Genomic DNA, 13197 nt, shown 5'->3' on the forward strand with positions numbered 1-13197 from the left:
AAAAAAAAAAAAAAAAAAGATAAAAGATGGATACTTATCAGCTCTGTTGAAGTTTACATCTGGTAGAAACATACACTGTTTTTGTCAAGAGTTCATGAGCCAGATTTTACAAATAGCCATAATTACCATGGGTATGTTTCCTAGCTAGCACCTACTGTCTATATTAATGAAAACTCTGAACAGGCTAATAAATATTGAGTTCATAAATGGTTCTTATTTAATATTGACTTCATATAGTCTAAAAAGAAAAAGGCTTTATTGAAGTAGACTTTATGTAGTTTATTCCAGGTGGTTACTCTTGTGGAATATAGCTAAGGGGTGGCTTCCTAACCACTCCCCTCCCCTTATTCCTGCCTTGTCCCTCCCCACTAAGTACCCAAGGGTTTTTGGCTATCTTAAGAAGGGGAGAGCCTTGGGTTGAACTAAGCTTGCTCACTGTGTGATACGGTATGGTATCTTGAAGTTCTTCTTGCCTCATTTTTTCCAATCTTAATATTAAGTCATTAATACCTACCTGAGCATGCAGTAAAATGAAAACCCTATGCTTCTTAATACATTATGCTCCTGAATTTGAAGAAGCAAAATCGTACTATTTCTTGGGAAATTTAACTTTATGAGAATTTCTGAACCCATTTTGGTTTTTATTTATCCTTATTAAAAAGATAATATTTAACTATAGTGATCACATTTCATAGTTGAACAGAGAATATGAACTTATTTGTTAATTTTTTTGTTCCATGTTTTACAGATAGTAAACACAGTGGATCATTCTCATTCTACTGCAGTGGAAAAGCCAAACAATGAGATGGGAGATATTACAAGAAATGAGATAATTCGGAGTCCTATTTCTGAGGTTCCATCAGTGGAAAAATTGCCTGTAAACACAGGAAATGAGGGGTTACCTACTTCTAGTTCATTTATACTAGATGATGATGTTTTTGCAGAAACTGAAGAATCATCTAGTCCCACTGGTGTCTTAGTTAACAGCAATTTACCTATTGCTAGTATTTCAGATTATAGGTTACTGTGTGGTATTAACAAGTGTGTTTGCAATAAGATTAGTCTTCTACCTAATGATGAGGACAGTTTACCCCCACTTCTGGTTGCATCTGGAGAAAACGGATCAGGTAGGAAAGCAGTTATTTAAATTTAAAAAGATTTTTTAAAATACTGATGAATTTTGTCTGTAACATACGAAATATATTTTTTTAAACTTAGTTTGGTTGCAATATGTAATAGGCTGGTATCTTTTGTTTACAGAAAGTCTTACTGTATAAAAACTAATTCTAAAAATATTTGAACATTTATGATCCATTTATCAGATCTGACACCCTAATTTCGAATAAGGAAAAGTCTAATACAATAGGGAAGCTCATAGACTTTTAGCCCAAAGAAATATTCCCATTGTATTGGAATTTTGACACCACATTGTTACTATTTTTTTTTTCAGGAGCATGGCACCTGAAGAAAAGAGCATTAGATTGGATGGCAAATCTAGGAATTTTAGTTCCTTTTCTGCTATTTGTTACATCTATGACTTATAATGTGTTACTTAATCTCCTTGGGCCTCGGTTTCTTTTGTAAATAGAACCTAGATGATTTCTAAGGTCCTTTTCAAGCAGGAGATTCTGTGGCTAACTTCTGCCTCAGAGTGGTTTCCTAGGATAGACACTTGTCACTCTAGGCATTATGTCACATTCTGCAACATGAAATGGTTCCTTGTGTGATCATGTATGATTGAAGCTTAGGATTTCTGTTCTGTCAGTGGGAGCCATTACATGAACCTAGCTGTAGTGGCAAAAATACAGAATACAGTGAACCCTCATGCATATCTTTCTATTGATTGTCAAGATTTTTTTTTTTGCTACCTGTTCACTGATAGAGGCATTGGTAGCAAGCAGCAGATATAAGCATGTGGTAGCCAGCAGCATATATAATGTGGGTCTAGACAACTTTCACAGACTTGTAAATTTCAAAAATGATAAATGGAGTGTCTACCAAACTGGAATCCACTTTATAAAAGCGTTTGTCTTAAAACTTTGAAGGTGCTAAAACTGTATACATTTGCTGTTTAATCAACATATTATAAATATACTATGTGTAATACAGTATTTGCATTACAGTATTAACAACTTTACATGGAAAGAAAAGTAAAAATTAGTATATAACAGTTGTCTGGGGTGTTGATTGATTGAAACATGTTTGCTTTTGTTTTTAAATTTGATCAGGCCACTGGTGGATTTATAAATTTGTTTTCTTGATTTGTAAGCATATTTAATAGGATGTTTATCCTGATTAATATATTACTTTCATCATTTAGTGCCTGTAGTAGAAGAACATCCATCTCATGAGCAGATCATTTTGCTTCTTGAAGGTGAAGGATCTCCTCCTGTTACATTTGTCCTAAATGCTAATCTACTCGTGAATGTCAAATTCATATTTTGTAAGTAATAATTTATCTTTATTTGCTTAATTAGTAAGCAGGATTTCTGAATTAATTATATCTTCAGGTTAGATTTTGACTGGCAATGGTGAAAAATAAGCAGCATTGGATATTGGTTTTTCAGCCAGATATGACTATAAATAAATTTTTCAAATTTATGTTCAGTGGGACTTGAAACACAAGCTCACGGAGTTTTATTAACATCCCTCAGTCAATCTTAGGTTAAGGTCATGGGCTTATATAGCTGAGCTGTATTTTGATACTCATGATACAATTGACTGTATCTCCTATGGCTTTTAGATAAATTGAAATTTGGTAACTGAAATAAGCAGGAATCCTGATTTAGTAGCAATAAAGACAGTTTTTTTAAGTGAGAGACATGTGACCTAATTAAAAAGAAAGGAAGTAATTCTTAATCCCCACTACTCAATAATGCATCTATCAGCTTTTCATTCTATTTAAAACTAAATTCTTACCCACTACATTTCAGTATTTAGTGCATCTTTTATTTTAGTGTTACTTATTAATTGACTCTGTATAATAATCCTTTTTCTTATTTTATATGAATTTTATACAATTCAATTTAAGATTTTCATGAGGAGAACTTTGGCAACACAAGGAATTTGAAAAGTTGTGTTAAATGCGAAAACAATTGTTCTTAGTTTTTTGGTTAATAGAAGTTGACATTAATAGTTGTATTGTTTTATCATCTAAGATTCCTCAGACAAATATTGGTACTTCTCAACCAATGGATTGCATGGCTTGGGACAGGCAGAAATTATTATTCTATTGTTATGTTTGCCAAATGAAGATACTATTCCTAAGGACATCTTCAGACTATTTATCACCATATATAAGGATGCTCTAAAAGGTATGGCATTTTATTTTAAATTGTTCAGACTGGGGAATGGATAAATCAGTTAAAGGCATTTATGCATTTGACTGTGCTAGCTATTTTAAAGATTTATTTTTGTGAAGAGATTGCTGATTTCTGAAAAGATCTTAATAATTATTTTGTCTCCTTAAAACTAGCATTTTATGTGATTAGTGTTTCTATACAGATTTTTATATTTTAAAAATGGAAATATATCCTTATGGCTTTTTTTTTTTTTTTTTTTTTTTTTTTTTTTTTTTTTTTTTTTTTTTTTTTTTTTTTTTTTTTTTTTTTTTTTTTTTTTTTTTTTTTTTTTTTTTGAGACAGTGTCTCGCTCTGCCACCCAGGCTGGAGTGCAATGGCACAATCTTGACTTACTGCAACCTTTGCTTCCCAGGTTCAAGAGATTCTTCTCACTCAGCCTCCCAAGTAGTTGGGATTACAGGCACAGGCCATCATGCCCAGATAATTTTTGTATTTTTAGTAGATGAGGGGTTTCACCATGCTGGCCAGGGTGGTCTAGAACTCCTGACTTCAAGTGATCCGCCCACCTCAGTCTCCCAAAGTGCTGGGATTATAGGCATGAACCACTGTGCCCAGCCTGCCTCCTTGATTTTTTAATGTGTCTATGTAATTTCCTTACTGTCATTACAAGACTGGGAGATATGGTAATTTTTCACTTGACCATGCGGTAAGGAGAAAAATGGAAAGGTTGGAAACATTTTCAAATTTTTGTTCATAATTCCCAATATCCAGGAATAACTTGGACCTTTGGGTACCGAAAGTATTCAATAGATGCTTTTGCAAGAACAGAAGTAAGGAAAAAATTCTATAGTGTCTTAAGACAGTTTATATTGGGACATTCAAACTCCAAACATTTCTTCAAAAACAGTAACAAAACAACTTAAAATCTTTTTACTAATGAATTTATTTGCAGGAAAATACATAGAAAACTTGGACAATATTACCTTTACTGAGAGGTTTCTCAGTAGCAAGGATCATGGAGGATTTCTGTTTATTACACCTACTTTTCAGAAACTTGATGATCTCCCGTTACCAAGTAATCCTTTTCTTTGTGGAATTCTTATCCAGAAGCTTGAGATTCCCTGGGCAAAGGTTTTTCCTATGCGTTTAATGTTGAGATTGGGTGCAGAATATAAAGGTAAGTTTTAGAGTCATAAGTTAAATTGCATATTTTCAAATATACTGAATGTAAAATAAGAATTTCAGGGAATCATTAAATCAATTTTAGTGGATTAGTGGAACTACAGTTGTTCTGCTGTGCTTTTAAAGTTCTAATACAACTCTCTTCTACCAGGTTCATCTAGATAACTGTGGTATGTCTTCAAGTTTCTAGATGTTCATAAGTTATTTTATTACCTAAAACTTTTCTTCTCAAATTTGAGAACAAAACAGAAAACAGTACAGATCGAATGTGCTATATCTGAAATGTATTGGATCCGTTTTTTGGATTTTTGACTTTTTCAGATTTTTGAATATTCACAGAATACATACCAGTTGAGCATCCCAAATCCAAAATCTGAAATGCTCCAGTGAGCATTTCTTTCAAACATCAAGTTGGCATTCAAAAAAGTTACAGGCCAGACATGGTGGCTCACACCTATAATCCCAGCACTTTGGGAGACCAAGGTGGGCGGATCACTTGAGGTCAGGAGTTCAAGAACAGCCTGGCCAATGTGGTAAAACCCTGTCTCTACTAAAAATACAAAAATTAGCCAGGCAAGGTGGCAGACACCTATAATCCCAGCTACTTGGGAGACTGAGGCAGGAGAATTACTTGAACCCAGGAGGCAGATTTGCAGTGAGCGGAGATCGTGCCACTTCGTCCCAGCCTGGGTAACAGAGCAAGACTCTCTCTCAAAAAAAAAAAGTTACAGATTTTAGAGCATTTTGGATTTTAGGTTTTCAGATTTGGGATGTTCAACATGTGTTAATTACTTTTGTTAAAATTTTCTTAAAAGTATGTACTGTTGGGAGTTGTTATGTTGCCTATGTATTAAGAACATAAATCATTGCCTCTCTCAATTTTTCTACGTCATAAAGCCAAACATAAAGGATTTTTGGGTTAGCAGTGCTGTTGTTTTCAGTTACTGACCAAAATTAAAAGCTAACTATTTTTAGAGAAGGAAGTACTTAAAAATTGTAGTGTTTTTCTAAGCTTGATTATTCTTATTTTTATATTCTGATGTTTATCTGTCAAAAGTGACATTGCCTGTATCATTTATGTATATGTGCATGTATGTATATTATCTACCCTTGACACAATGGGTGCTTCTAAAGCTGCTGTGATGTTTATATATATGGTTCTTTCTGAATTAGAATTATTTCTAATGTTAAACTTTTTTGAATTCCCACCATATCTTTTATCTCTGACTTTTGTCAAGAAATAATATATTTATTGCATTTGAAGTACATCACATCTAATGAACTTTTTAGACATTTGATTCTAATACAATTTGGTAGAGATTTTCTTGGCGGAAAATTAAATATTGAGAAGCTATAAAAATGGTGATTACTATTTCAGAATAGACGAAGTGAGAGAAGGGATAATCTATTTGGCAAATTTTATTAAACTGTGATTTTTGCGGATGGGGATTCCTTACCATTCAGGATTTACATACATGATGCTATTAACTTGTGGGAAAAATAACAAAATTTAATTTGCATCTCAGGTTTTGTACTGTGTGAACCAAAGAGCTTAAGAAAGATTAGGGCAACAAACTAGCTAATCAAATTATTATGGAACGTGTTTGTAAGTATGGCCAGTATTTTGACCAGTAGCACTTCTAGATAGTAAGTCTTGTTTTCTCACACTGAAGGTTGGAGAATCCTGGAGCAATACGAAGAACTTCTCATAAATCACAGGGATTGGAACTGCAAAGCTTTGATAAGCTTTTTAGTAGTAATGAGGGGAAACTGTCAGTTATACATAGAAGTTAATTCACCTTAGGTCTTTTCTGAATTATTTCTGTTCTGCTGGATTTTACATAGACTGGCACTTTGACATTATTGGTGTCTATGTCTTTCTAGATGTGAACTTTGTGTGTGTGTGTGTGTGTGTGTGTGTGTGTGTGTGTGTATTTTGTTACAGAGGTAATGTACATTTGAATAAGCTAATGCGAAAGTTAAAGTCCCAGGAATAAAGAAAATAACTGTCTCAAAATAGTAATTTTATTTTTTTATTTTATTTTTATTTTTTGAGATGGAGTCTTGCTCTGTAGCCCAGGCTGGAGTGCAGTGGCATGATCTCAGCTCACTGCAACCTCCACCTTCCAGGTTCAAGAGATTCTCCTGCCTCAGCCTCCTGAGTAGCTGCGATTACAGGCACCCACTACCATGCCTGGCTAATTTTTGTGTTTTCAGTAGAGACAGGGTTTCTCCATGTTGATCAGGCTGGTCTTGAACTCCTGACCTCAGGTGATCTGCCCAACGTGGCCTTCCCTTTTTGTTTATTGGTTTCCCTGACTCATCGGTATACTTCTTTTATCATGCTGAACCAAGAACTTTAAAGTTTGCTACCATTCATAAATTAGCACAATTGAATATTAATTATATATGCCTTAAAAGTCTTTAGTTCTTTGTATTTCTCTTTAAACTATCAGAAATTTATAGAATTCTAACCAACTATCATAATTTTTCACCCTCTATAATTTTGCAGAAACAAGATATATAATGAAAAGATGAAATACTTTGGAATCAGACAAGCCTAGTTTCAAACCTGTTTCACCAATTATTAACTTAGTCACTTTGAGCAAGTTGATTAATTTCTGTGTCTCAACTTTCTCATTTATTTTCTCATTTATGAAATAGTATAGACACACTTACTCATTAGGTTGTAGTTGAATTTAAGATAATGCATGTATAGTTTCCAGTTTCAATGTAGCATCTTGTAGATACATAGATACACAGTAAGTGTTAATATTATCTCTTGGCTGGGTGTGGTGGCCATGCCTGCAATCCCAGCACTTTGGGAGGCCAAGTTGGGCAGATCACCTGAGGTCAGGAGTTCAAGACCAGCCTGGCCAAAATGGTGAAACCCTATCTCTACTAAAAATACAAAAATTAGCTAGATGTGGTGGCGCATGCCTGTAATCCCGGCTACTTGGGAGACTGAGGCAGGAGGATTGCTTGAACCCAGGAGGCAGAGGTTGCAGTGAGTCGAGATCCCACCACTGTGCTCCAGCCTGGGCAACAGAATAAGACCCTGTCTCAAAAAAAAAAAAGAAATCTCTCATTTTCCCCTGAGAACTGATTGGGTGATATTCATACCTAATGTTTGTTTGTAAAATGAGAATTGAATATAATAAATTCAATAATTTAGTTTTTGTTGTTGTTGTTGATAGTAACCAGTTTTCCTTTCTCATGTATAGCATATCCTGCCCCTCTAACAAGTATCAGAGACCGAAAACCTCTTTTTGGAGAAATAGGACACACTATTATGAACTTACTTGTGGTGAGTAATTGAACTATTTTATTAGGTGTTTTTATACTGTTATTTTCAAACTTTATTTAGCAAATTTTACACATTTATATTTGCCTACTTTAATTTGCCATGTTTAGTATAATGACCATTCATTTAAAATAAATCCTAATTATTTTAACATATTAGTGCTCAGTTTTTGATGAATTGCTTTTTAGAACATACTGTCTCCTCATGTATGTTGTGTACCTGATTCTAATTGCCTTTTGATTCACTCTCCTGCAGTTCTTGGATATTTAGGTAATGTAGAACCTCTACACAGACCTCTTAAAGTTGTTGAAACTTTTGTAAATGTGTTAGTAGAGTCAGTCAGTCTTGTGATTTTGAGCTAATTATGGCCTTAGTTTCCTCATTTATAATAGGAAGTGTTGGATTAGATGATATCTAAAGTTCTCTTCAATCTATAATTTTTGTAATTTTGTGTTTCTGTTACCTTAGAAAAGTATTTCAGTGGACTCACTTTCATTTATACATGCATAGTTTGAAGAGCTTTTCTATTTTGGAAGTTCTGTAACTAAAAAGAGGAGATACCCTAAATACTACAAAATTTTTCTTGAGAATGATATTCTTTATTACTGATGTAGAGAAGGATTTCTTGAAAAAGGATTTAATGGATGGGAAAATGCTCATGGATAGTAGTTTATTTTAATGGGATTATTTTATGCAGGACCTTCGAAATTACCAGTATACTTTGCATAATATAGATGACCTATTGATTCATATGGAAATGGGAAAAAGCAGCATAAAAATACCACGAAAAAAGTACAGCGATGTAAGTATAATTGTTGTATTCAAATGACAATTATTGAACATTAGAGTTCCTTAGAATTATGTCACATTAAATTTTTTATTTTGAATTAGACTATCTACTGTATTATGGCAACAATAAACATTGTTTTTGAAATCCTAGAATTTGTTTACTAGTAAATAATCTATTTCATTGTGTTTCTTCTTTTTTTCCTTACTGTTTTATTGAGGTGATTACTGTTCAACTGAAGTGATTTTATTTTAAAACATTTGTTTCTATCACATTCCCAGGGAGTTGTTCAGACCAAAGCTTGATAATTATGAAGTTGGTCAGGAACGTGGCTCTTAGAATAAGCATACAATGTTAAAAGTGTTTCTAGACAAATGTTGTTGTTTTTGTTTTTATTCAGGTAATGAAAGTACTAAATTCTTCTAATGAGCATGTCATTAGCATTGGAGCTAGTTTCAGTACAGAAGCAGATTCTCATCTAGTCTGTATACAGAATGATGGAATGTATCAAACACAGGCCAACAGTGCCACTGGCCATCCTAGAAAAGGTGAGCATCATGGTTCAATTAATAGAGTTCCTTTCAAAGGGGAAATAAATGTATATTTACTTATTTGCTGAATTGTTGGTGATAAAACAGTATGCTTTGAAATTTCAGCTACATAACAGATTTAAAAATTGTTTCTAATTTTTGTTTTTCTCTTGGGCTACATTAGGCTTACAGACTTGGAAGACTATATGCCTTTTGACATATTTAGGTTTCATGTATCCCATAGAGTGGGAGTCTTTCTTGGAATAATTTCTTTCTGAAATAAGATATTTCTTTTCACATTTGTTCACCCTCTGCTCCAACAACTCTTAGTTGGGGGAGCACAGGGTGATAAGGATAAGAATGATTTATAAAACATAACAAGCAGCATGTATGAATGATATTACTCTCAGCTATGGCTGAATGGCTTCAGTGATTGCTCTGATTACCAGACCCTTGCAGTAGAAGGCCTAACAAATTGAAAGTTAAATGGAAGCATTTCATAAAATTAATACATTATTATAGGATAACATACCTAGAATAATCTGACATTCTGGTTGCTAATAAAATTTTTTCCTCTGCTTATAAAGGTAATATATACTTATTTGTAGTAAGCTTAGAAAATGCATTTTGAAAAGTTGTAAAAAAGTGCCAAGATATGGTCACTATTGACATTTTGCTGTATTTCCTTCTGATATTATATATAATATAATGTATATTATATTAATATATGTTAAATAGATGATTTTATACCAGATATTTATACTTTTATGTTATACTTTATTACTTAACATATTGGCATTTTTGCCATTAAAATTTAACAACTTTTGAGTATTCATTTGTTGAATAGGTATATTTTTATGTGGTAAAATTAAAAAGGTATAAATATTTATAGTGAAAAATCTCCTTTCCTCCCTTGACCATCCAGCCATCCCTACAGGCAACCAAACCAATATTATCAGTTCTTATATATCCTTTAAGAGGCATTTTTTGCTTTAATGTATATTCAAGAAACACACACATACACATCTATCTCTTCCACTTTTTTAGAGAAGTCATAGTATTTTTCCATTCTTACCTTGCTTTTTTGTTGTTGTTAATACACTTTGGAGATTAATCTATGTTTGTATATAAAGAGCTTTCATATTCTACAGAACTTTCCATTTTATATGTTATGCATTCTTTAACTGTTCCTTATTGATGGACATAAGTTGTTACCAATCCTTAGGGGCTGTTTATAAAAATGGTACAGTGAATGGCTTTGTATACATTTGAACCTATCTATAAGATAAATTCCTAGAAGTAGAATTGGTGTGTCAAAGGATACATTTACTTGAAATTTTAGTAGAAAATTGCCAAGTTAGGGCTCCATAAAGACTGTTCTTTTTTGTGCTCTCACCAGTAGTGAATGTTTGATTTCCTACACTCTCACTAATACAGGCACAAACATTTAAAACAGTTTAATAGTCCATTAATTATTAATAACATTAAATTATTTTATTATTTATTTTATTTACTTTTTTTTTGAGACAGAGTCTTGCTCTGTTGCCCAGGCTGGAGCACAGTGGTGTGATCTCAGCTTACTGGAACCTCCGCCTCCCAGGTTCCAGCAGTTTTACCTCAGCCTCCTCAGTAGCTGGGATTACAGGCACTTGCTATAATTTTTTTATTTTTAGTAGAGATGTGGTTTCACCATGTTGGCCAGGCTGGTCTTGAACTCCTGACCTCAGGTGATCTGCCCTCTCGGACTCCCCAAGTGCTGGGATTACAGGAGTGAGCCACTGTGCCTGGATGCATTAAATTATTTTAATATAATATTGTATCTTAATTTTTTAAAAGTTTTCTAATGTCAGTTGTGGTATAACATTTATTGAGTACTTCAAATGTGTGTATCCACATCCTGCACTTAACAAATATGTAATATAAAAATGAGCAGTTTAGGCTGGTTGTGGTGGCTCAAGCCTGTAATCCCAGCACTTTGGGAGGCCGAGGCGGGTGGATCATGAGGTCAAGAGATCGAGACCATCCTGGTCAACATGGTGAAACCCCGTCTCTACCAAAAATACAAAACATTAGCTGGGCGTGGTGGTGCATGCCTGTAATCCCAGCTACTCAGGAGGCTGAGGCAAGAGAATTGCCTGAACCCAGGAGGCGGAGGTTGCGGTGAGCCATTGCACTCCAGCCTGGGTAACAACAGTGAAACTCCGTCTCAAAAAAAAAAAAAAAAAAAATGAGCAGTTTAAAACAAATAATTCTTGTATTTCTTGATCAGTGACAGGTGCAAGTTTTGTGGTATTCAATGGAGCTCTGAAAACATCATCAGGATTTCTTGCTAAGTCCAGCATAGTTGAAGGTATGAGTTTCATTTTTAATGTTGTTTTAATGTAGTTATTTTTCTGCAACCTTTTAAAAATACATTTGATACTTACAAAAGAACATATGTAAGTTATAAAGCACAGTGCCACAAACTTCTATGAATTCATCAACCAGCATAAGAACTAGAAGACTTATCTCTCTCTTCCGCCTCTCCCCAAGAATTAGTGACTGGACTGAATACTGTGTTTATCATTCTCTTGCTTAATTGTTTTTTCCTTTGTATATACATCTGCCTAAACAACATATTGTTTGTGCTTATTTAGGAGATATATAAAATTGAAATCATTCTTCACATAGTCATATGGAACTCCCTATTTTCATACAATATGAGTTTCTAAAATTTATGCATGTTATTTCTTACAACTATAGTTTATTCCTTTTAAATGCTGTTAAATAGTTTGTGAATGCATTACAACATATTTATTTCCTGATCATGAACTTCTGGGTTGTTTCTATTCTAAGAATATATTCTAGAGTTTCCCTAGAAACTTCACAAATTCGTTGTACCAATTTATATTACCATCAGAATATATAAAATTTATGATTGGTTTACATTTTTCCAAATGTGATTTTATCAGACTGCTTAATTTGTGTCAATCCTGTAGGTATCTCTGAATATAGTCATAATTAGCATATCCCTAATTACTAATAAGCACAGCATCCTGTTACATATTTATTGGACATGCATGTTGCCTCTTCTATGAAATGTCTGTTCATTTCTTTTGCCCATTTTTCTATTGGATTGTGTGTCTTTTTCTAATTGATTTGTAGTTACACAATTTTATGTATTTTTATTCTTTCTCTACCATTTTTAGTGTCTTTTTAAATAGAAGTTCTCATTTCAATACAGTATAATTTATGACTCTTTTATAGCTAATGTCTTTTATTTAAGAAATCTATCATATAGTTTAGAAAGGTATTCTCCTATGTTGTCTTTGAAGATTTAAAGTTTTGCCTTTCACACTTAAGTCTTTAATTTATCTGGAATTTAATTTTGTGTGTAGTGTGAGGTAGAGAAATCCAGTGACTTTTTCTGTCATTTGAATAGGGGTTGATCTACCATCAGATATTGAATTGTCCCTTTGCCCTAGTAATCTTTAATGCTGTCTCTGTCACATGGCACGTTTTATTTCCATGAAAATCTGTTTCTGGGCTATGTTCTTAGCTTTTGTTGTGTTTTAGTCAGTTTGTTTAACTCTGTACTGATACCGTACTATTTTATTGTTTTTGTAAACATTTTCACTTTTACTATGAAAAAATGAAGCATGTATAAAAGTAAAAAAGTATAATATGATAAATGTTAATGGAACCATCACCCACCTTTGACAGTTATCAATTTATAATCTACCTACTTTATCCATACTCCTTACCTACTCTTCCCATTGGTTTATTGTTATTATATCATTTCATTCACAAATAATACATGTTTCTAAAAGAAAAAGTAGTTTTTCAGAAACATAACCACAAAACTACAGGTTGAACATTCCAAATCAAAAAATGTGAAATGCTTCAAAATCCTAAACTCTTTGAGTGCTGGCATGACTCTCAATAGAAGTGCCCATTGGAGCATGCCAGATTTCACATTTCAATTTCAGATGCTCAACTGTTAAGTATATAATGCAGATACTCCAAAATCCAAAGAAAATCTGGAATCTGAAACACTTCTGGTCCTACACACTTCAGATAAGGGATATTCAACCTGTATTATCACACATAAAT

The 13197-nt window shown here is 33.3% G+C and overlaps 1 protein-coding gene across 1 annotated transcript in view; it reads left to right on the plus strand.

Moving 5' to 3' along the window:
* The window catches only part of ZFYVE16 (zinc finger FYVE-type containing 16), a 63797-nt gene that overhangs the window by 40309 nt on the left and 10291 nt on the right, over positions 1-13197 (plus strand). The window contains exons 7-14 of the mRNA XM_037731508.1: positions 720-1127; positions 2321-2443; positions 3159-3314; positions 4255-4479; positions 7709-7791; positions 8486-8590; positions 8976-9123; positions 11375-11455. Of these exons, the coding sequence (XP_037587436.1) occupies positions 720-1127; positions 2321-2443; positions 3159-3314; positions 4255-4479; positions 7709-7791; positions 8486-8590; positions 8976-9123; positions 11375-11455 (1329 nt within the window). The remainder of the gene's footprint in view (positions 1-719; positions 1128-2320; positions 2444-3158; positions 3315-4254; positions 4480-7708; positions 7792-8485; positions 8591-8975; positions 9124-11374; positions 11456-13197) is intronic.

The sequence above is a fragment of the Cebus imitator genome, unplaced genomic scaffold (genome assembly GCF_001604975.1).
Source record: "Cebus imitator isolate Cc_AM_T3 unplaced genomic scaffold, Cebus_imitator-1.0 Scaffold16, whole genome shotgun sequence".
In the NCBI taxonomy this organism is placed as follows: Eukaryota; Metazoa; Chordata; class Mammalia; order Primates; family Cebidae; genus Cebus; species Cebus imitator.